Source organism: Gorilla gorilla, chromosome 15 (genome assembly GCF_029281585.2).
Source record: "Gorilla gorilla gorilla isolate KB3781 chromosome 15, NHGRI_mGorGor1-v2.1_pri, whole genome shotgun sequence".
In the NCBI taxonomy this organism is placed as follows: Eukaryota; Metazoa; Chordata; class Mammalia; order Primates; family Hominidae; genus Gorilla; species Gorilla gorilla.
In genome coordinates this window covers 84,419,654-84,443,741 of record NC_073239.2, presented here as the reverse complement: position 1 = coordinate 84,443,741, position 24,088 = coordinate 84,419,654, and the positions used below count along the sequence as shown (strand labels likewise).

Below are 24,088 nucleotides of genomic sequence, written 5' to 3'. Positions count from 1 at the left end.
ATTCTTTTTTTTTTTTAGACAGAATCTCACTGTGTCGCCCAGGCTGGAGTGGCCAATCCCAGCTTACTGTAACCTCCGCCTCCCAGGTTCAAGCGATTCTCGTGCCTCAGCCTCCCAAGTAGCTGTGATTACAGACGTGCACCACCACGCCTGGCTAATTTTGGTATTTTTAGTAGAAATGGGGTTTCTCCATGCTGGTCAGGCTGGTCTCAAACTCCTGGCCTCATGTGATTCGCCTGCCTCGGCCTCCCTAAGTCCTGGGATTACAGGCGTGAAAGGTTCAACATTATTACTGCTGCCTTGTACCCATGGGAGAGAATGGCACAGCTAAGAGGTAAGGCAGTGGAACCTCACTGACTCCACCACAGTGTGGCTTTAGACAAATTCCTTAACCTCTCTGTGCCTCAGTTTCCTCATCAGTAAAATATATATATATATAATAATAATGATATCTCCTAGGATCATTGTGAAGATTCCACAAGCTGCTCCATGTAAAGTACATGTGCATGGCTTGGCATTCAGAAATTTATAGGTAAAAGCTGCTTGTTGGTTTTTTTCCTATACAAAGATGGCACTTAGGAGCAGGGAGACCAGTTTGGCCGGGACAGTGTGATGCTCACCTGTTGTCTCAGCATGACTAGTAATACAGCCTCCTTTCACTTTCTCTCCAGAGTGTCCTGCTTTAGGTGATAGATTATGTGATCGGACTACTTAGGATTCACCTACAGAAAGAATGGGTTTAAGCCAGAGGTTGCCCACTATTAATTTAAAGAGTGTCCTATAAGACTCACACTGTGTTGTGGGCATTTAGCTTATATGTATATAGCTAAACAGGACCACTTGGTCTGTGTAGGGCTGTGTGTATATACATGTAGGACATTTAGGCTACACATGTAGCTAAACAGGGCCACTGTCATAAGGACTGTACATGCATTAACTCATTTACATTTCATAACAACCCCAGAAGGCAGGTACTGTTAGTATCACTGTTGTGTGGATCAGGAAACTAAAACAGAGAGGTAAGGTAACTTGCCTAAGGTCACACAGTTACTAAGATTCAAAGCCCGAATTCAAACTCAAGTAGACTGGCTCCAGAGTACATTCTGTCAGCCACTATACTACATTGCCTCTCACATCCAAATCTCACATGTCACATAAAAATCCAGATTCCATATACATCTTGTTTCCATCTTCTCTTAAAAAAATCAAAAGATCTGGCCACATTAGCATTATATTTTCTATTTTCTATAGCAGTAAGTGGCTTTAGCCCTTCCCCTCACGTTTTCCTAGAACCTCTCACTCTCTTCATTGTCTCATCTATCTAAATTAACTGCAAACATTTGAGTTTGCAACCCCCAGTTTTAGCCATTAAATTGTTCTAACTCTTGTTATCAAAGACAATTGTTTTGGCTGGGCGCGGTGGTGCACGCCTGTAATCCAAACACTTTGGGAGGCCGAGGCGGATGGATCACTTGAGCTCAGGACTTGGAGACCAGCCTGGACAACATGTTGAAACCTTGTCTCTACTAAAAATACAAAAATCAGCCAGGCATGGTGGTGTGCAACTGTGGTCCCACCTACTTGGGAGGCTAAGGTGGGAGGATTGCTTGAGCCTCGGGGGCAGAGGTAGCAGTGAGCTGAGATGGTGCCACTGCACTCCAGCTTGGGCAACAGAGTGAGACTTTGTCTGAAAAAATAAAAAATATAAAGACAATGGTTTTCAATTTTTTTTTTTTTAGCAACACATCTTTTGTTCAATTAAAATCATATGCTTATTTCCAAATACATAAAATACACAAATACGGAGCTGGGAAGAGAAAGGGCTCCAAGTCTTGTCTGTGGGCTCCACTGTACCCCACAACCCCAGAACCTCTCTGGGCCACATGGGGCTCCAGGGATCCACTAGAAAGACAGCTGAATGGGGCCCGGGGTAAGGCCATGGCAGAGGTTAGTTGCAGGAGAGACTTTCAAGGGCGTAAGAATCACACGTGGGCTTTGTCATCATGCAGATTCGTGGGCTCTGCCCACAGAGCTTTTCTTTAGCAAGTCAGAGACATAGCTCCAGAAAGTGCTTGTAAAGAAAGCGCTTGTGGATGAAGGTGGTGGTCCACAGACCACACTGTAAGAAACAGTAGCCTGGCCACAGAATGCAAAACAAAGCTGACTCCTTCAGGGATGCAGCCTGGAGCCGTAGCCCCATCAGCACCCCTTCTCAAATGGTTCACGAGCACTACAGAACTCATCCATACATGGTTCCTGAGAAATACTATGGTGAGCAGGAGGGCAGCCTTATAATAAAAATAGAGGGTTAGAAAAGCAATTTAAGGCCGGGAGCAGTGGCTCACACCTGTAATCCCAGCACTTTGGGAGGCCGAGGCAGGCGGATCACTTGAGGTCTGGAGTTCAAGACCAGCCTGGCCAACATGGTGAAACCCCGTCGCTACTAAAAATACAAAAATTAGCTGGGCGTGGTGGCATGTGCCTGTAATCCCAGCTACTCGGGAGGCTGAGGCAGGAGAATCTCTTGAACCTGGGAGGCGGAGGTTGCAGTGAGCTGAGATCACACCATTGCACTCCAGCCTAGGTGACAAAGTGAGACTCTGTCTCAAAAAAAAAAAAAAAATTAAAAATCTCTTTTACACACACACACACACACACACACACACCCCACAGAATAAAAGCCCTAGAAGGCATCTTCTCCCAAAACAAATCAGATCTGTGAGCACAAAGACCTGCTAAGACCCATTCCATGATGATTTTATGCAAACTTCAACATACTTCCAACTCATCCTTGTATTCTCCTTTTATGGTACCTGGCCTTGTCACAAAGTATGAGATATTTTAGGATATGTTTTTCTGGGCTACCCATATGTTGTGAAACTGGCACTTAAGCTGAACTGCTGCCTCTGTATAATCCATATGAGGTGGAAGGAGCAACATCCATTGTTCTCTTGCTTAAGGGGAGTGAACAGAACCATTTATCCACTCAGAAAAATTTCTGAACTACAAATTTTTGGTAGGTAGATCGAAAACTGAGTTATACTCCAAAACCTTGGCTGGTGAAACTGGCAAGCCACTGTGACAGAGCGGAAGTACACATGGTTGCACTGGAACTGGACTTGGTAAACGGTGCTTCAGTTAGAAGTTTTTAAGCTACAAAAAGAATAATGTTTTGTCACATTATTTCTTCTCTCTTTTTTTTTGAGACGGAGTTTTGCTCTTGTCGCCCAAGCTGGAGTGCAATGGCACAATCTTGGCTCACCGCAACCTCTGCCTCCCGGTTTCAAGTGATTCTCCTGCTTCAGCCTCCAGAGTAGCTGGGATTACAGGCATGCACCACCATGCCTGGCTAATTTTGTATTTTTAGTAGAGACAGGGTTTCTCCATGTTGGTCAGGCTGGTTTCAAACTCCTGACCTCAGGTGATCTGCCCGCCTTGGCCTACCAAAGTGCTGGGATTACAGGCGTAAGCCACCACTCCTGGCCTATTTCTTCTTTTATTAATACCCTCAAAGCCCTTTTGGCATAAAGAAGCAGATAGGGAGTAAAGAAAAACCTTGTATTAGTTCTAATATTGATGCCATGTAGTCATAATGATAATTCCTACAAAGCTCTTTTGTGGATAGATACTATGCTCCCACTTTTCTGATAGGATAACTGAGAAACAGGTTTAGCAAGAATGAAAAAGTCCAAGGAAGAATCACATTTTAATATCCATTTATGTGGCCTCTCAGAACAGTATCAATTTTTAAATTGGTCTGAATAGCCTTTGTGGCTTCTCTAGCAGGCCAAGAAAGACAGCTAGGGAAAATGATGTGAGCAAAGCAGGGCGAGATGTGAATCTCAAGTCATCAGCCACTCCCTCAGCCTCCTCTACTGGAAGAAAAGGGAACCCATGGCTAACCTGGCTCCAGAATGGGGTGGCCCAGGCAGGCTGGGTGACCATGGCAATAGCACACCAGACCCAGAGGTGTAACAGCAAAGGCACAGTCTCGACTCTCCTCTCCCTTCATCCGGCTCTCTCTCCCTTAGGTGAGGGATTATCTAAGAGCCTTGATGTTTCTGCTTTTTTAAAAAAATTCTTTTTAGCACAGATTATTCCCTGACTAGAATGACAATTTTGTACAAGGGAGTCAGGTGCAAGTAGACTGTGTCAAGGTAGGAAGAAGGGCATTCTTCCAAGCCTCCGCAGCCCACAGGCAGGTCTGATCCTAAGCAGAGATGGTCCCCCAGGGAAGCACCCAGGCTTTGCTCACCCTGCAGGATAGCCAGCAGTGAGCAGCCTGCAGTCATCAGCCCATGTAATGTCCCAGGGCCAGCTGGGTAGAGAGGTAGGGGAGCAGATGGGTGGGAGGGCTGGCCAGAGACTCAACTGACATGGCTCCTCCCAGTGCATGTAGCAACTGGCCATGATTCTTGGCCCCAGCAGGAGCTCTCCTAAGAAACCCAAGGCATCTCTTCCTGCGATCTATAACTTGTCTTGGCTCTGCTAGGGAAAGCATCTCATGAATTGCTGGACCTGTCTTACTGGTTTAGGGATGATTGCAGAGGACAGACACAATCCTGACATTGACCAACATGGTGTTTGTGGCCTTAAGATTTCCTGCCAAGAGGTCCAGTGTCGGACTCAGGTCCCAGCCCTTTTCTTAAGTCTCCCACCCCATGGTCCCTAGTCCAGATCTGTGTCTCTCCCCTCTTTCCTCCCACATGCCCAGTTGTTCCTCCCGTGTCTATGCCTTTCCCCTTTCTTGACTCATCACACTATGCACCCCTAACATTTCCATGTGAAGACATTCTGGTTACATGAGGATCAGAGACAGACTTGAAGACAAGAAGGTGTCAATATTATGAAAGTTCAGTTTACCCAGACTCCAGGGGCTGTAGAGAAAGAAGGTATGGTGTTTATAAGGTGGTTAAGGCTTTCCAGTCACTCTGTTGGCCCCTGAGGAATAGGGTAGACAGGCACACTCTGAAACATTTATTATGAAATACTTTAGGCAAACAGAAACATGTAGAGAAAAAATATATATATATCCTTTGAGAGAGGATTTTGCTGTGTCACCCAGGCTGGAGTGTAGTGTGATCACAGCTCACTGCAGCCTCAAAGTCCTTGGCTCAAGCGATCCTCCTACCTTGGCCTCTAAGTCACTGGGACTACAGGCACGCATCACCATGCCTGATGAGAATAATTTTTTAAAAACATGTATCTGCTGCCTGGGCGCGGTGGCTCACGCCCGCAATCCCAGCACTTTGGGAGGCTGAGGCGGGCGGATCACCTAAGGTTGGGAGTTCAAGACCAGCCTGACCAAAATGGAGAAACCCCATCTCTACCAAAAATACAAAATTAGCTGGGCGTGGTGGCGCGCGCCTGTAATCCCAGCTACTCGGGAGGCTAAGGCAGGAGAATCGCTTGAACCCAGGATGGGGAGGTTGCAATGGGCCATTGCACTCCAGCCGGGGCAACAAGAGAGAAACTTTGTCTCAAAAACAAAAACAAAAACAAAACAAAAAACACATGTATCTGCCTGTCACTTGTCACTTTGTCTTAAAAAATCCCAAAAAACCATATATCCACCATTCGGCTTCGTCAACCCTTAATTTTTGTCACATCTGCTTCTGATGTTTGTCTTTAAGAAATGGACCATGACAGATACAGTTGAAGCCCTGCATAATTCTCTCCAATTTTACCCCCTTCCCCCAGCGTTGACCCTACGCTTGGTTGTTTTTATATTTTTACCTCATTTGTATATAGTAAAAATACCTGGGTTACATTTTCTTATGGCAATAAGTGGCTTCAGCATGTCCCCTCATGTTCTCCCAGAATCCACCTGGCTCTTTTCACTTATCTAGCTTACCTGTAAGCATTTGACTTTGCAACCCCCAGGTTAGCCATTAAATGGTTCTAACTGTTGTAATCTAAGACAGTGTTTTCAACTTTTTTTTTTTTTTTAGCAGCAGAGCTTTTGTTCAATTGAAATCAGATGCTTATTCCCAAATATATAAAATCCATGAGCATGGATCTGGGATGAGAAACAACAATTAGTACTGTCTTTGAAGGTTTTTAGAAGTACATAAACTGTATGATGCTGTATATATCCTTCAGATGTTTTTTATTCAATGCTGATTTTTGAGATTTACTGATCTTACAAATGTAGTTCTATTTGATTCATTTTTAATTGCAATGTAGTATTCCACTGTACAAATACACTGAATATGTTTATCCATCTCTCTGTTGATGGACATTTAGAATGTTTCCAAATTTTCATACATCAATGCTGCCATATATGTCACCCTGTGACCGATATATTTGGATTTATCTCTGCCACTTCATTTGTCCTTTCTGTTTACTCCTTTTTTTGATATATTATTTTCTTGTCCCTATCTGTATTTAATAGACTTTCCTTTTTTCATTTCCTTTCTCTACTGATTTGAGGTATGCATGCTCTGTTTCTATTTGTTATTCCTCCTATTAGTCTAGACTTAAAGACTGCTGGTTTTTCCCTATTATCTATCCTCTCTTTCTTTCTCATATAAATAGAACCCCCAACTTTTAGCTGAGCGCATAGTTATTCAGAATAAAGACTACATTTCTGTTTGTAGAAATATACAAACCTTCTTTGTAGCTGGGTATAACCATGTGAATAAGATCTGGCCAGTGGCATATCAGCAGAAGAAAGGTATGAAACCTCCGAGTCACTAACTTAAAGGGAAGGGGGCTGGAATGTGACTATCAGATGACCCATCTTCAAATATCCAGAGACCATCACCCTAGAGCTTGATTGCTTATGTCTGGAAGGTTACATGAGAAAGAAAGAAACATCAGCCTGGTTTAAGCCATTGTTATTCGAGGTTCTTTCTTACAGCAGCCAAACAATGATCTAACCAAACTGTGATTTTTAAAAACTTACCCTGGTTAGACTCATTCTGTTTCCTGAATCTGAGGCTTCACATCTTTCATCAAGTTTGGAAATTTTCAGCCACTATCTTTCATGGAATCTTATTTGATAGATACAGGACCTTGTCATTCTAACACCCAGGTCTCAACTGCTGTATTTGTATTTCTGTAGGCAGCATTCTGGATGATTTCCTTAGGTCTGTTTTCCTGTCCATTAAGTCTATCTTCCATGGTGCCTAATCTGATGTTTAATCTATCCATTAATACATTTTAATTTCAATAAAAACACTTTCACTTATTAAAGTTCTATTTAGTTTTCAAGTTTACCTGATCTTTTTAGGTAGTGTCTTGTTCTTGTCTTATGCTTTCATTTTCTTTGTTACGTCTTCAAAACGTTTGAACTCATTTATTTCATAGTCTCTTGCCAACAGTTCCATTATTAGAAGTTGTTGGGGATCTAGTCTAATTGTTTTTTGTGTCTGTGGATACTCACTCATTGTAGATTATTTCCTCAAGTATTTAGTCATTTTTGATTATATATTCCTCTTCATTAAGGCTTTTTTTCTATGTGGATCCTGTGTGATCTGAATTGAGGTCTTGTGTCTCCAGAGAGGTTTTGTTTCTGTCCCTACCAGGCTCCCCAGGGGTATCACTGGCCCAGAACTTGGGTTTCCTAAACCACACAGGTAGTATAAATCCTAACATTAAACCAGTGTTATCGTCAGGTTCTCAGGGGAGACTCTACTCTTGTTTTTCTACCCAGAGCCTTAACTAAGTCTGAGAAGCTATTGTCATCTCCTGTGCCAGTGAATGATTTTCCTTTCCTTGTCTACCTCGTTATTTAGGGTAAGCCCTTTAATATTCCTGACCATTTTTATTTTTAAATTTTGTTCATACTGACACTAATCAAAAGAAATAATAGTCCTGACTTGATGCAGAAGTCTGTTTCAGCTCCAACCTCCAGCCGGCCAGTCCTCATTTCTATCCCCACAGATATTAAAACTCTAACTTCAAACCTTACATTACTCTAGGGAGGCCAGTCACACACCACCTGCCCCTCAATCAGCTGTCAGAGTTGAGTACCACTGTGGCTATCCCCTCTTCATTTTGTTACCTGAGGACTTTTCTTACTTTTTTCTGTGCTCAGCTCTGCATTTACATGAATATTTTAAATATTTAACCCAGTATTTCCAGGTGATTCATAGTGGGGGTTTTTTTTGTTATTTTGTTGTCCATATTACTAGAAACAGAAGTCTCTTCCCTCCGAGGTATATCTCAGACTGCCTGGCTGAGTCAATCCCTACTTATCCTTGCCTTCCTTTTCGTCCCTCCTCCAATACCATAGCTTAAGTCAGGGTTCTCAAACTTCATAGTGTACAGAATGATTTTCTGGATGCTTGTTAAACATGCAGATTATTAGCAACCCCCCAGGAGACTTCAATTGAGAGGACTGGGGTAGAACCCAGGAATATGCATACTTAACAAGCACTCTACGTGGTTCTGGCCAAACGGTTCTGACCACACTTTGAGAATCACTGTCTACGGTCTGCTGCCCTTTCCTGATGTATATTCATTCCTTTCTATCGGCAGTACCTGGCAGTACCCTGCACATCTCTGTTTTGCAAAGTCTGAGTTAGGAGACAACAATGTCAACAGACCCAAGGTTCAAGAGTTCTAGTCCAGACTAGTCCAGGACCACTCCCCTTAGCCATGGTGATGCCACTGATTTGTCCTGCTGGACTCCAGCTATCAATAAAACAGGTCATCCATTTGGGCTTTACTAATTGAGACTTTGACATTCTTTGGAGAGGTGTGAGCTGAATTTTCCCTTTGTACTTATGAAAGAAGGGTTTGCTAAGCAGATGGATACTATAAACAAAACTATACATATAATGATTGATTCACTTAATTTTAAGTGCAGGTCTTCACTCTCTAGATGGGTTATGCTCCAGAATGCCTCTGAAAGTTAGCGGTTTAGAATGTATCTTCCAGCTGAGCGCAGTGGCTCATGTCTGTAATCCCAGCACTTTGAGAGGCCGAGGTGATCCCCTGAGGTGAGGATCACCTGAGGTTGGGAGTTCAAGACCAGCCTGACCAACATGGAGAAACCACGTCTCTACTAATAACACAAAATTAGCCCGGCGTGGTGGCGCATGCCTGTAGTCCCAGCTACTCCGGAGGCTGAGGCAGGAGAATCGCTTGAGCCCAGGAGGCGGAGATTGTGGCGAGCTGCGATGGCGCCATTGCACTCCAGCCTGGGCAACAAGAGCGAAACTCCATCTCAATAAATGAATAAATAAAATAAAATAAAATAAAATAGAATGTTATCTTCCCACAGAAACATTAGGAAAGGTGGTCAGTTTCCCAGACCAGCCCACCCAAACCTGTAAATAAAATAATTATTCCCATTTAAGACCTATTCTATGTCAGGACCTTTACATATGTGATCTGATATAATTCTCAAAATAACTCTTAGAAGTAGACATTTGTGTTTTTTTGCCTTAGAGGTGAAGGGACTTGCCCAGGGTCATCTAGCCAGTAAGTGGCAGAGCCAAGTTAGGTCTGGCTCCAAAGCCTGTGTCCTTGTTACCAGGAAAGCAGAACACCTCCTGTAGCTCATTTATTTAACAAAGGGTGAGAGGAAGGGTAGAGATTTCTGTTTTCTCCCGAAACACCGTCCTTCCCCACACTGAGAAAGAAATGTTAAGGGAATAATAGAACCTCTCCGCTGCAGCCACAGGTGACTCCGGAAGTGATGGGGGACCGAGAAGATTGGCAGCATGTCTTTGGTGTGCCTTAATGAGCGAGCAAAGACGCAAGCAAGATAACAGCTTAGTAAACTGCTCGGACTTTGGTCTTAAACTACCTTGGGTTTCATTTTGCATATGGGGAAAAGCATCTTACTGAAAGTTGACTTTCCGCAACTCTCCCACTCTCACACGGCCCTCCCTGCCATAAACCTCTGCGTGTGGAGAGGCAGCTCCCTGCTCTGAGGGACTCACCTTGTCAGCCAGCAGCTCCCTTATCTTGCTGGCCTGTAGGCGGAACCGGAAAAGCTGAGTTTCCAGGGTCAGGCAGCGTTTCTGCCAGTCTACGCTGGCCGGCGCCTCCACCTTGAGTTCTGCCATGATGGAATCGACTTCTGGATTATTCTGGGGAGCCCTAAGAACCAGCATGCAGAAAGAGGAAAAGATAAATAAGCGTGTGAGGAAAAGTTCTGTGGGGAAAGAACGGGAGGGGACCAAAGGACAGAGAAAACAGGGCTGGGGAAGAGAAAACAGGGCTGGGGAAGAGAATTGGTCACTGATCCCCTGGGCCCCTCCCTGCCTTCCTCAGCTCAGTGTGTCCCGCTCCATTGTAAGTTAGCTGAGAGCCTCAGGAAACCGCAAAACCTGAGAAACCTTAAGGAGAACCTAGTCTCATTTGGACAGAAGTGAAAAGTAGGGCTCATTTGTTTTTCAATTATCCATTATTCACACAACAAACTTATCCATTAAACAGCTACTTATATGCCTGACCCTGTGCTCTGCACTGGAGATGCAAACAGAACTAAGAGAAATTCCTTGTCTTTGTGTTTTTCAAGGAACTCTTAGGAAAATCTAATTACAATGTAGTCATAGTTGCCAAGTGACGTGCAGATAAATGGGAATGGGAGCTGGGAAAAGTGGGAGGGATGTGTTTAGGGAAGGCTTAAAGTGGGTAACAGATGCATCCAAGGTCACATAGCTAATTAGAGGCAGAACCCCGGTTCCCAGTTTATTTCTTATTCTATTTCATCTATATAAAATGTTAGATGAGAAAAAAATGGAAACAAAATATAATGCTTTGAATGTCCTTGACAATCTTCTATTTAGATGGGATTGTGTCCATTGTTATCATCGAATCATCCATCCCACTTTGGAATAGATTCTCACCATTTCCTTCAGGTTCTAAGATGCAAACCAGAAAACTGCTAGATATTTTGCTGCAACCTCTGGAGAAAGCCACAAGTCTTTGGGAAAAAAATTTGTACAAATTCAGAACAAATCAAGTAGACACCTATAGTATGTCCAGCCAGGGGAATTCACTCAGATGCCTCCTGGACATATTTAGAGAAAAAACACTGGATGCAGGATGAGAAAAGGAAGAAGGATGCATGAGTGTGCATGAGAGAGAGGGATACAGGCAGAGCAAGCAGGAGAGAATGCCTGGGAGACACATCCATCATCAGGATTTTTCAAATCCCCCTTATAGGGCATTATGATGAATGATGCTTCCCAAAAAGTATAAATTTGGTCTGTCCCAAACCATGACACATGGTCACCCTAGTAGTCAACAATTTTAAGGAATAATTGTTAATTTTTTAGGGTGATAATTTTTTTTTTTTTTTTTGAGGGAGAGTCTCACTCTGTCAGCCACACTGGAATACAATGGTGCAATTTTGGCTCACTACAACCTCTGCCTCCTGGCTTCAAGTGATTCTCATGCCTCAGCCTCCTGAGAAGCTGGATTACAGGCGTGCACCATCAAGCCTGGCTAATTTTTTGTATTTTTAGTAGAGATGGGGATTCACTATGTTGGCCAGGCTGGTCTTGAACTCCTGGCCTCAAGTGATCCACCTGCCTCAATCTCTTAAAGTGCTGGGATTACAGGTGTGAGCCACTGTACCCAGCCGATAATATTTTTAAATGTCATCTGTTAGAAATTTTTATGATATACAGGTGAAATAATATAATATCTGGGATTTGTTTTAAAATACTTCAAGGTAAGAGGTAAGTAGGGGAGGAGATATACGAAATAGGATTAGTAAAATGTTGATAATTTTTGAAGCTGGCTGATGGGTATATGGGAGTTCTTTATATGATCTCTCTACTTGAATATATGCCTGGAATTTTCCATAATAAAAATTTGTTGCTTTTCAAAATCCCCTTTTCCTTCCGCAGGAGCCACATGGCCTCAGAAAACCCAGCCACCTCCTGTACTGTTGCCAGATACTACCACAGTGCAAAGTTAGCCTCTCTTTGATGGGCTAATCACCAATCGTGCTTCTCCCCTCGCATGTGACTTTTATTCGTATTTTTCTCCCATCATACACTACAAGTAGCTATTGCTTATTGAGTCTTTATTGTATGCCAGGCATGTGTTGCCTCTTTAAACCTTACAACAACCTGTGAAACAATAGGTAAGCACTGTTGTCCACACACACATGAGGACACTGAGGAACAGAGAAGCTAAGTAATTTACAGATAATTGTACAGCTAGTTAATGGTGGAGCTGGGATTCTGGTCCCAAATCCCTTGTTCATTGCCACTCTGTGCTCTTTACCCATCCAAAAAAAATAAAAAGAATTTCAATTTCACAAAGAGTGTGGTAGAATTGAAAATGGCAGAAATCGTTTCTAGGATCTTTCAGAAGCCTTAGCACAAGGATGAACCTATATCCCAGATTTCCCAAGACATCTTGGGCTCAAATATTCTGACACCATAATCTCCCCAAGCACTGACCTTTACCATGTATCCTGACTTTTCATCTAAAAAATAAGACCTGCAGAGAAAGGCCCAACAATTAAACCACTGATGGACCGAGTAAGCTCGGTTCTTGGTTCCTCAGAACACATGACTTCAGCGCTGCTCTCCCAGCCCTGTCATCTAAACAATCCCTGCATTGTGACCTCCCAGCAATCCCCATCTCAAAAGACTAGGACCAACTGGAACGGGCAGGAAGACAAAAGACAAAAACAAAACATGACCTTCTCTGAGCTAAGATCACAGCTGAAAAGACAAAACAGAACCTTGTAAGGCTCTCAGAGAAGGCCGGGAGGCTTCATGTTTGATTTTTCCTTGTCCTTTACTGGGATTTTGCTTTTCCTTGTATAAATAGGAAAAGTGGCAGATCTGAGACTAGGACCTGGGAGTCTCGCAACTCAGTTCAGGGCTAAGAAATAACAGTAAAAGCATAAAAGCAAGGGGCAAGGGAAATGTAATCCCTCTATAGTTGAAAGAGTTTGATTAATATTGATTCCCTCTTACTGACTGTCAAAGCTGCTGCTCAGATTCTGTTGGGAGAGTGAAAACCCAAATTATCAAAATCTCCAAGTACTTTGGAAATATGTCACTGGTGTCTGCCTAGCCCTGATATCTGAGATTATACCTAGTTTAGGGAATGCTTTCCCCAATCAAGCATCTCCGTAACATCATGGTTTTGAACTGATCAAGTGGTCTGTTTAATCTTCTCCCTGCCTTGGGGATGGAGAGGATTAACCACCCTCTCCCTGGCAAGTTGCTGAGGAGATTGGGACTCGTGCTTGGCTTGCCTCAGCATGTGAGGAGAGCAGAGAGGTTTTGAAATAGATCAGGAGCAGGGTGCCTGCTGCCAAACCCAAGGCCCAGAGGCTCTTCCAACAGAAGCAGGTGGTCAGAGCAACAGCTATAAAATAAGGGAGGTTAAAGGAAGATACCAGTAAGCTGAGCCTCACCTGCTAAGTCACCTTGCACTTATACCTCCCATAAAAATGCACAAGGATGAGCAGAAATGAATACCTTACATTTGCAGTAGAGTTTGTAACTTGTCAAAGCATTGCAACGCGTGTGTTATTTCTCTCTTTATCCCCGAGATGGAGGACAAACACAATTAGTCACAATGAACAGATGAGAAAACTCATCACATCTGTGACTTGCTTAGAGCCTTGCATAGAGCTAAGGAGTAGCAGAACTGGGCCAAGAATCCTGATCTCCCAATACCTACAATTGTCGTCTTCCCATAATGATGCTTCAGTAGTGGTAGCAGATATCTCATACTAACAGGCTAGTCTAACACAAATACATTAATGGCAAAAATAAATGGGGAAATGAGAGAGGGGAAGTGAGCTGGAAACAAAACTCAGCTCAATTTTTTTTTCTATTTTTATTCTGGAATGCTCTATCACACATTAGAAATAGGGAGAATAGTACAATAAGTCCCTCTGTCCCCAATACCCCGCTAAAATTACGATCAGCTCTTGGCCAGTCTTATGAAACTCATAGTTTTCTTGATTCTGCTGGCACCCAGCCTGCTAAACTGCTTGGCAGGTGAATCAAAAAACTGCCATAGTCTTGATACCTGCTTTGGCATCCCCTGAATCCTCCAACACCCGGGACTGAAATGCCACAGCAGTCAGTGGGGATATGCCCCAGAGGCAGGGGCTGGGAGTAGGATGGGTGGGAAGGTGGCACAGGAAGTCATTAGGTGACTCCAGACTCAGAGTCTGTATCAGAGAAAACACAAATTTGACCTGGGATCTCTCTGGGAAGTTTGAGGATTTTGACCAGAAACTGACAAAATGCTAAGATTACTTTTTTTTTCTTTTTCTTTTGAGACAGGGTCTCACTCTGTTGCCCAGGCTGGAGTGAGTGGCACAATCATGGTTCACTGAAGCCACAACTTTCCCAAGATCAGGTGACCCTCCCACCTCAGCCTCACAAGCAGCTGGGACTACAGGCGTGCACCACTGTGCTTGGCTAATTTTTGTATTTTTTGTAAAGACAAGGTTTCACCATGGTGCCCAGGCTGGTCTCGAACTCCTGGGCTCAAGTGATCCACCTGCCTCATTATTCTAAAGTGTGTTGAGCCACTGCGCCCAGCCTAAGATTAAGTTTTTATTTTATTATTATTATTATTATTATTTTTGAGATGGAGTCTCGCTCTGTCACCCAGGCTGGAGTACAATGGTGCAATCTCGGCTCTCTGCAACCTCCGCCTCCCGGGTTCAAACAATTCTCCTGCCTCAGCCTCCTGAGTAGCTGGGATTACAGGTGGATGCCACCACACTGGCTAATTTTTGTATTTTTTGTAAAGACAGGGTTTCACCATGGTGCCCAGGCTGGTCTCGAACTCCTGGGCTCAAGTGATCCACCTGCCTCATTCTTCTAAAGTGTGTTGAGCCACTGCACCCAGCCTAAGATTAAGTTTTTATTTTATTATTATTATTATTATTATTATTGAGATGGAGTCTCGCTCTGTCACCCAGGCTGGAGTACAATGGTGCAATCTCGGCTCACTGCAACCTCCGCCTCTCAGGTTCAAACAATTTTCCTGCCTCAGCCTCCTGAGTAGCGGGGATTACAGGCGGATGCCACCACACTGGCTAATTTTTGTATTTCTAGTAGAGACAGGGTTTCACCATGTTGGCCAGTCTGGTCAAACTCCTGACCTCAGGTGATCCACCTGCCTTGGCCTCCCAAAGTGCTGGGATTACAGGCGTGAGCCACCACTCCCGACCCCAAGATTAAGTTTAATTCAAACAACTTTTAAGTGATTCCTGTGTGCAAGATTGGGGATATAAAGATGAATAAAGATATTGTGGCTTTTGAGGCTCAAGTCTACAGCCTGAATATCCTGGTAGCTCCCTGCAAAGGTAGCTAATCAACACAGGACCCTAAAAGAAAGAGGTCAGAGGTCACCACAGGCCTCAAAATAGCTCATTGCCTCTCTATCTTGTGGAGGATGCAGGAGGCATTGGAAGGCAACGGGGCTTCTGTTATATGCACAGTTTCCACTGGGCTCTCTCATGTTACCTCAGTATGGTTCATTCCCTGAGTGTGAGTATCTGTATGACTTCCACTTGCTAGTGAGGGGCTACCACCATCTTCTAAAAGTGCTCTGCCAGAGTCGGCTGACTACCTGTCAATTGTGGGAGAGAAACAGCTTTGTGTCCCGTTTCTGGGGATGAGGCTGGGAGAAGGGTGTGAGTGTACCCAGGGACAACTTCCTCTGATCTCAGCACTGTCATCTGATCAAGCTAACAACATCCATTTGGCCACTGCTGGGTGCCTACATGACATACCACACAATGTCCGGGGAGACAGAGAAGGTGAGCATGTCCTAGGCCGCAGGAACCTCAATACCAAAAGAAGGGGTCAGGACAACCAGGTACAACATTCCTTGAGAACAAAAACAGCAAAGAGAAACAGCTTAGTACCTAAGATCCCATGCTCTGGCACTGACAGGCCTGGGTTTGAATATGAGCTCAGGCACTAAATAATCCTGTGGCCTTAAGCCATTTGTTTAACTTCTTTGAGACTCAGTTCCATTCTGAAATTGAGGGCAGTAATATTTGAAAATCAGGACAATAATATTTGGTTGAACCATATGAAACCGTCATTTAACCATTTTCCAACCTTCAAAATGGCCATTTCATATATCACATCATGCAGGGCTTTTTGAGAATTAAAGGAAATATTACAAAAGCCTGGTGCACACTAAGTACTCAATAAATGACTGTTATTGTTGTAATCAGCAAACAAAAGGCAAACCAATAGCATCTAGAACATAAAAGGAGATGTGGCCCAAAGATGTGCTCACGAGGCTGGGCACGGTGGCTCACGCCTGTAATCCCAGCACTTTGGGAGGTGAAGGCAGGCGGCTCACCTGAGGTCAGGAGTTCAACCAGACTGGCCAACATGGTGAAACCCTGTCTCTACTAAAAATACAAAAATTAGCCAGGTGTGGTGGCGCATGCCTGTAATCCCAGCCACTTAGGAGGCTAAGGCAGGTGAACTGCTTGAACCCTGGAGGCAGAGGTTGTAGTGAGCTGAGATTGCACAACTGCACTCCAGCCTGGGCAACAGAGGGAGACTCTGGCTCAAAAAAAAAAAAAAAAAAAAAGATGTGCTCACTACCAGATCTAAGTCTGGAGATCTGGAGAGGAGGTCATATGATTTTTTAAGTTATTTTAGAACATTGAACAAAAGGGTATATAGTGCAAAGTAAGGCTTCTTCCCATGCCTGTACTTCAGCCATAGTTCTCCCCAGCGGCAACCACTGTTACAGGTTTCTGTGTGTTCTCTCAGAGATATTCAGAGCATCTATAGGCATTCATATGTATGTGGCATTCACACACCCACCCAAAAATCGTGGCCCACCATACACACTGTACTCAACAATATAACTTAGAGATATTCCTACATCAAAATATATATCTGCCACATTTTCTCTGCACGCTTTGTAACAGCTTTAATGTATCCTATCGTGTGGCTTTTACATGATCTTATTGAAGGGTTCCTTACTGATGGACATCTAGATTGTTTCCAACCTTTTGCTAAACAATGCTGCAATGAATATTCAATGATGTACACCATTTCATATACATCAGAGTATATCTGAAGGATAAAGTCCCAGAAAATGGAATTTAGGGGTAAATGATGTACACTTTAAATTGCCAGACATTTCTTTGGATTTTTTTTTCTATCAGGAATGGGAGAAACATGCTCTCCCCTACAGCTGGTGACTTCTGAAGAGGGCAGAAGAGGCTCCACATTTTTTCAGCTTAGTTGTTAGTTTCAATGAGTTTGGGGCCACAGGCTGCACCCCACAATTGCCCAACTCTGAGCAGGCCCCCTCAACAGTCTAAGGGAAGGTGGTAGAAGTGGACTGAACCATACGTTAGGAATTTAGGAGGCTTGGGTTTCAGTTATGGCTCTTCCACTTTTTAGCTATGTGACCATGGGCATATCACAACAATTTTTTTTTTTAACAGACAGGATCATCAGCCTCCCAAGTAGCTGGGACTACAGGCCCACACCACCACACCCAGCTAATTTTTAAATTTTTATTTATTTGTAGACACAGGGTCTCCCTATGTTGCCCAGGCTGGTCTTGAACTCCTGGCATCAAGCTCTCCTCCTGCCTTGGCTTCCCAAAGTGCTGGGATTACAGGCATGAGCCACTGCAACTGGCCTAAATCACAACTTTTCAGAGTCCCAGTTTCCTCCTTTGGAAAAATGGGGCCAATAATATGCAGAAACACTAATACCGATGTTCTATAAAGCGTTCAGTGATGGTACTAGCCCTATACACAGTGTCTGTCACATAGAAGACAGTCCAAAAAGTTTGATGAAGGAACTGATAATTCTCCCACTGAATTTTTCAAATGGTCTTTCAAGTGTTTTACCTGAACCAAGGCTCTGTCTTGGAAGAGTTTTATGAGGTGGATTCATAGTAAAAGCTATGGAGGAGATATCCTGGCAAGCAGAAATCCCACAAGGAGAGGAGTTTCCTTCCAGATGAGGCTCTTCACCGCCTCTGCCACCCCCACTAAGGCCTCTGGTTCCTGGCGACCGAGTCCTCGCTAAGACTCCTAGGACACAATGCTCTGTGTCATTCGGCGCCCAACCTGTTTTCTTTTCTGCTTGAATGACCTGCTCCTAGGAGTCGAGCCTGAGCCATAGGGTCCCTAAGAGAACACTCAGAAATCACAGAAGAAATAACCTAAGGTGAGATGGGGAGGGGTGCGGGAAGGGGTGAAAGGGAGCGAGCACCGATAGCAAGGTGGCAGCCTGCACGTCCGCTCCGAGGGCCCTTCCCAGGAGCGGCTGGATCTGACCGATCCCCAAGTCCAGGTACTCCCGGGGGAGGCTCCTCCTGGCCTCGCGGCGCGAGTCCCCTGGGGCGCCCGGCTTCCCAAGCCGGACCCGCGCTCCAGCGCTCCCCGCCGCTGGGAGCTCGCTTCCAGGTAGGGAGGCACCTGCTCGGGATCGGCCTCCGGGCCCGAGGGGCCGTCCCCTGCGCGCAACCTGACGCCCTCCCCCGCGGCGCAGCCCCAGCCCACCACAGCGGCGGGAGCGCGGGTCGCTCACCTCCAGCGAGCTCGCGGCCGTCCCTGCCGCGCACTGGGCACACGGGCTCCCTCGGGCCGCCGCCGCCGCCGACCTTCCGTCGCTCTCGCCGGAGTCCCGGGCTGCCGCCGGTTCTCCGCTCCCCGGCAGCTGGGGTCGTGGGCTGCGGGGCGGGGCGAGGCTGGAGCGGGAGGGGTGCCCGCGGGCTCGCTGCACAAAGCCCGGCCGAGCCTTGCTGCGCCCCATTCAACGCTCCGCCGGGCGCCCTCCTCCCCTCGGCTCCCCGCCCGCTCCTTAAAGGCAGAGCGCTGGGCTCAGCTCTCCAGGCAGCTCGCGGAGAGGCACAGGAAATGACCTCAGCAGGCTCCAGCCTCCCACTTCTCCTCACCGCTGGGCTCGTCCCTGGGGCGGCAGGGAGGGCGGCGGGGTGTCCCGGGCGCCGGCCCGGAGCTCTCTGAGGAGGCCGCACCAGCTGCCGCAAGGGGCGGCCAGAGCGCCCCGGGGATCTGCTTGGCCCCAAATAGCGGGGGACCCTCGCGGGCTGCGGGACAAGACCAGACAGTCTCCGCCAAAGGTTCCAGCATTCTCCTGGCCACCTGTGGGAACTGTAACGTCTGGATATTTGGAACAGAAGTCCATATTTCAGTCTGGCAGACCAAATGTTCTGAGTTGCAATTTGCAGGAGAAAGAAAAAGAAAAAATAAGTTACGACAGCCCAGAGAGTAACTTACTTGCTTATTTTCTGGTCTCGCTATGTTGCCCAGGCTGGACTCGAACTCCGGAGCTCAAGTGATCTTCCCGCCTGGGCCTCCAGGCCGGCTTATGTATATGTTATTTTAAAGGAGGGCCCAGGAGGACCCTGGCTGCCAGGCAGTTTGCAGGGCAGTCATCAGCGTGCCCCTGTGCTCCTCGTTCTCAGACGTTTGCAGATCTCAGATCGCCCAAAGCAATCTCATACCCAGAGGGGTTGGAAAACTCAACATTTGGCTAGGTGCGCCTGGAGTAAAGAAGATGCAAATAGAGACGATTGCAGGGAGGGATCCACACTTCAAAACAGAGCCTTCTTCCTCAACCCTGCAGGCTCTCTGTCAGTGAAGGACTGAACAGAAGCAAAATACCATCAGCGCCTGTTTCTCCAAATGGTCCTTGGAAGACTCATCCCAGGCACCATGAAGAACACCCCCACCCTGGGTTTGAATCTGAATCTCTAACTAAAGTTCCCCAGGCAATTCTCACGTAGAAGTTTTGAGAGCCCAGACACTAAGAAAAGCTGGTAGTGCAGGAGGCCAAACGTGAGAGTTTAACTGGGCCAATGGGACTTCAATGGCTGAACTTGCAAACGGCTTTATAGCTCATGGGGATTGGGATAGATTAGCCCCATTTTGTGGGACAATGCTCAGGCTATCCACTTCAACATTCCAGAAGTTGCATAAGGAAGCCCAAAAACATGTTCTCTGGATTTTGCTAAGAAGACAGTAATTCATTCATTCACTTTTTTTTTTTTTTTTTTTTTTTTTGGACATAGGTTCTTCTTGTTCTGTTCTCCAGGCTGGATTGCAGTGGCACAATCATAGCTCACTGTAACTTGAACTCCTGGGCTCAAGCAATCCTCCCATCTCAGCCTCATGAACAGCTGGGACTATAGGCACATGCCACTATACCCAGCAAAAAAAAAAAAAAAAATTTTTTTTAGTAGAGGTGGGGTCTCATTTATGAGACCAGCTCAGGCTGGTCTCGAACTCCTGGACTCAAGAAATCCTCCTGCCTCGGCCTCCCAAAGTGCTGGGATTACAGGAATGAGCCACCGCACCTCGGCCCAGAACTCATTTAATATAACTTTGTTATATAGTGAAAAGAGACGCACCATGGAGAGTGGAATGGGAGGAGCATGCTCTCCCCTATAGCTGGTTACTTCTGAAGAGGGCAGAAGAGACTTCACATTTTTTTCAGCTCAGTTGTTAGTTTCAATGAGTTTGGGGCCATAGAGTGCATCTCACCATTGCCCAACTCTGAGCAGGACCCCTTGGCAGTCTGTGGGAGGGTGGTAGAGGTGGACTGAACCCTACATTAAGAATTTAGGAGGCTTGAGTTTCAGTTATGTCTCTTCCACTTTTTAGCTATGTGACTTGGGCAAGTTACAACTTTTGTTGTTGTTGTTGTTTTCTTTTAAGAGATAAGATCTTGCTCTGTTGCCTAAGCTAGAATGCAGTGGCAATCATAGCTCATTGCAGCCCAGAACTCCTAGGCTCAAGCAGTCCTTCTGCCTCAGCCTCCCAGGTAGCTGGGACTATAATACCCACCATCACCCCTAGAGCCCCTTTCTTTGGATATTGGCTTATTATTACAAGTGACCTGACAAAGGAGAATGGAGGATGGAACAGAGAGATGGGAAGAAAAGCCATCATGTGCCTGAGTTGAAGGATATGCTAGGGCATTCTTGTGAAAGAAGATGAGGCCGGGATGGGGACTTGTCAACTGGTCTGAGCCAGTTTAGTCCTTCGATGATTGTATTAGCTGCCATGGGAAGTGAGAGGTGAGAGGAGGCCATTCGTCTTCTTTTCTGTAATCTCCTGCAGGTGGGATATTAAAAACAGTTAAGGCCAAATTCTGCCAAATATACATGTATTGGCAAGCTGGCACAAAACAGTCACACAGCCTGCTTCAAGAAAGTCGGGCAGTTGGCCTGCTCTGGCTCTCACACTCCATTCATGCAAGGGCAAATAATCTTCCTGGCCAACTCCATGTTTTGAAAACTGCTTATTTCACCAATAAAAGATTATTTCTAGCATCCCTCAAGCACATTAAGCCCTTGGGTGTATATTTTGATGTTGTTTGAAGTGCTTATGTAACCATTTTCTGGAGTGTGGATTCCTGATTAGGGCACTTCAGATGCTAACTAACCACTCTAGGAGTTACAGGAGAGTCACTTTATATACACACACCACATGGTTTAGGCTGGAATGTTTAAAAAATAAATTCCTACAGAGTCAATATTACAGCATCTTAGTCTGGGCCTTGTTCCTTGGACAGCACTATGGGAGGGAAAGGGGAACTTGGAACTGGCCAGAGCTCTGTTCAAGCTTTATCACTTAAGTGGTGGTGGGACCTTGGGGCAGTTGCTTAAGGTTTCTGAATTAATTCCATGTTTGTAAAATAATGATGATAAAAATTCTGGCCTCTTAGGGTTGTTGAAATGATTAAATGAGATAGTATGTTGTCTGGCATGCAGCAAGTGATCTATAAATGGAAGCTTTTGTTATTTATTCTTTGAACAAATATTGGCTGGAGTTTACGAGAGATCTTGTCTCTGTTTACAAGATTGCAATGGATAAGCAGATGGCTTGAGAGACAGGAATAACTCTAGGAGAGCTGGTGAAATGGTTGACAATTCATCTTCCCTTGTACGAGCCTTCTAGAAACCCTGCTTCCCATCCCTACCTGCTTTCTCTGAGCTCCAAAGAGACCCTCTCCTATATCACCAAAAAAGCCTCAAATCAAGGGATCCCCTCCTCCTGCCTTCAGGACCTGGTTCTCAGTTACTGTTGGAAGGGGAAGAGAGGGGAGAAGAAGGAGAAGGGAGTCTCAGACTCCCAGGAAACTTGGGGCCAGTCCTAGTCCAGGCTTCTGCTCTCTGCCTTGGGTCACAAAGAAGTCAGGAGGTTACTTCTACTGCTGAATATTTGGGAACAATTTGGCTCTTCGGTGATTGTCAGGATTAGCCACCATGGGACACGAGAGGTGAGGTAACCATGGGTTAGAGCGGAGTGTCAAGAATCACCATCTAAGTGGGGCTAGGAAGACAGTGATTGGACATGCAGAGAAGGGCCAGTTAGGAAGGAAAGGAAATCCTTTCCTTTCCTTTCCAGTGGCTAAATCCTCAGTGTGTGTGTGAGCGTGTATGTGTGTGCATGTGAGATGGGTATGGAAAGATGGGAGGAAGTGTCCTAACTTTAAGTATGGACTCTTCTTTCATTTATTCATTCAGTTACTCGCTAACAAATATCTATTGAATACTTGCTATTTTCCAGCCACTGTGCTAGGAAGGAAAGTGTGGCAAGTGTGACCTATCAACTCTGGGCACAGGCTTTAGAACTAGACATGCCTGTCCTTGAATCCTGGCTCTTCCGCCCAGGGGACACAGGGTGGAAGTAATGCAGTTACCACATACATTCACCGCAAATAATCTGTTCAGTATAGCTGTGGGTATGGGAGCCAGAGAGAGCCAGGCAGTGGATGGGGAGGGGAGGGAAGGCGTTCCTCATTTGTAAATCAGGAATCAGAATTCCTTCCTTAGAGAGTTATTATAAAGATGGAGATAAAGGGCCTGCCTCAGTGCCTGGCATATTATTGGAATCTAGTAAATATTATGAAATGAGGAGGGAACTTGAAGGTGTAGAGGTGTAAAGGACTAGCAAGGTGCCCAAAGACTAGGGAGCTGGAAAGTACCCAGGAGGAGCAGCATGGAAGGAGGGCCTGGTGGAGAAGGATTCCAATGAGGAGGTGGGCAGTGATTCCAAATCTAACCTCATGTCATAAAATGCTGATTTGGAAACATAGATTCCAGGCCACCTCTAGCTATTCAGATCAGTGGGCCCAGGAGTCTGCATTGTCACGCACCTGTCTGGGGTCTGTATTGACTGGTATGCTCTTGAGTGATTTTCTCAGAGAGCAACTGCCAGGGCAGAACTGATGTAATTACAACACATATCAATGCAAAATGCTCTGTCCGCTGCAGCTGAGGGTTATACGGGCAAGAGAGAGCCAGGTGAATGGGGGCTTAATGGGTTAGGGACAGGAGAGGGAGGGAGAAAGAGCACCTGAGTTGGGAGCTGGTGGAGCTCAGGGAATGAGGATCAGGTAAATCCAGCCATCTGACTGCAATTCTAGATCATTTTAGAGTTTGCAACATCCTAGTTTTAAAGCAGCTGTCTTATTTCTCCAACAGCTTTCATCAAAGATGAGAACAATGGCTGCTCACATCAACTGGGGGAGGGAGGAACTGGGCAGGGACGAGCTTTAAGTAGGTGGCAGGTTCTCCAACAGCCCAGGGAGCCTGTGTGGGGAGAGACTAGGGCTCTAAGAAGCCAAGGAAACCCAGGCCTGTCAGAGAGCTGCCAGTGACCCTTTACTTTTCTGGGACACATGTGTGGCCGCTGTAGACAATGAGTTTTCAAGCTGACAGTGGGGTTCAACTTCCAGAGTTCAAATTCCAGCTTTGGCACCTAGCTCAGTTCTTGGCACTCAGTAAGTACTCAGTAGATGCTGGTTGTTATTATTATCTCCTCAGCAGAAGACAGACCCAAGCCAAGAGAAAGGAAAGTCTCCCAGCCCTACCTCACCCTCACACTCCAATCTATCTGAGTCCCCACCAGCCCATCTCAGAGCTGAACTATGAGAGGTCCTGTGTTCATACATTCATCATGTGCTTGCCGAGTGTCCACAGTGGGCCACTGTAGGAGAGGGAGAGCGTGGAGGAGTAGGTGGCTCAGTACAGGGCAACTGGACTTTGGAGGGCCTCTTCATGCTCCTTGACCTCCCCTCCTCAAAGCCACTACTTTCGCTGACAGGAAGAGGCCAGAGGTCTGGGGTGGGGTCCTACACGCAGAGATGTGAGTGAGTTCTTG

General features: G+C 45.6%; 1 protein-coding gene across 4 annotated transcripts in view; it reads right to left on the bottom strand.

Moving 5' to 3' along the window:
• The window catches only part of PLEKHH1 (pleckstrin homology, MyTH4 and FERM domain containing H1), a 56,377-nt gene extending 37,584 nt beyond the window's left edge, over window positions 1-18,793 (bottom strand). For 2 of the 4 annotated variants that reach the window (XM_055362163.2, XM_004055324.5), the window contains exons 1-2: window positions 18,486-18,790; window positions 9,897-10,056 (exon numbers count right to left, since the gene is read on the bottom strand). In XM_055362163.2, coding sequence (XP_055218138.2) covers window positions 9,897-10,022 — 126 coding nt within the window. In that variant the 5' untranslated portion in view covers window positions 10,023-10,056; window positions 18,486-18,790. Of the gene's footprint in view, window positions 1-9,896; window positions 10,057-18,485 lie in introns of all 4 variants that reach the window. The other 2 variants (XM_055362165.2, XM_055362164.2) reach the window with 2 other exon arrangements.
• Window positions 18,794-24,088: the final 5,295 nt, after the last annotated feature.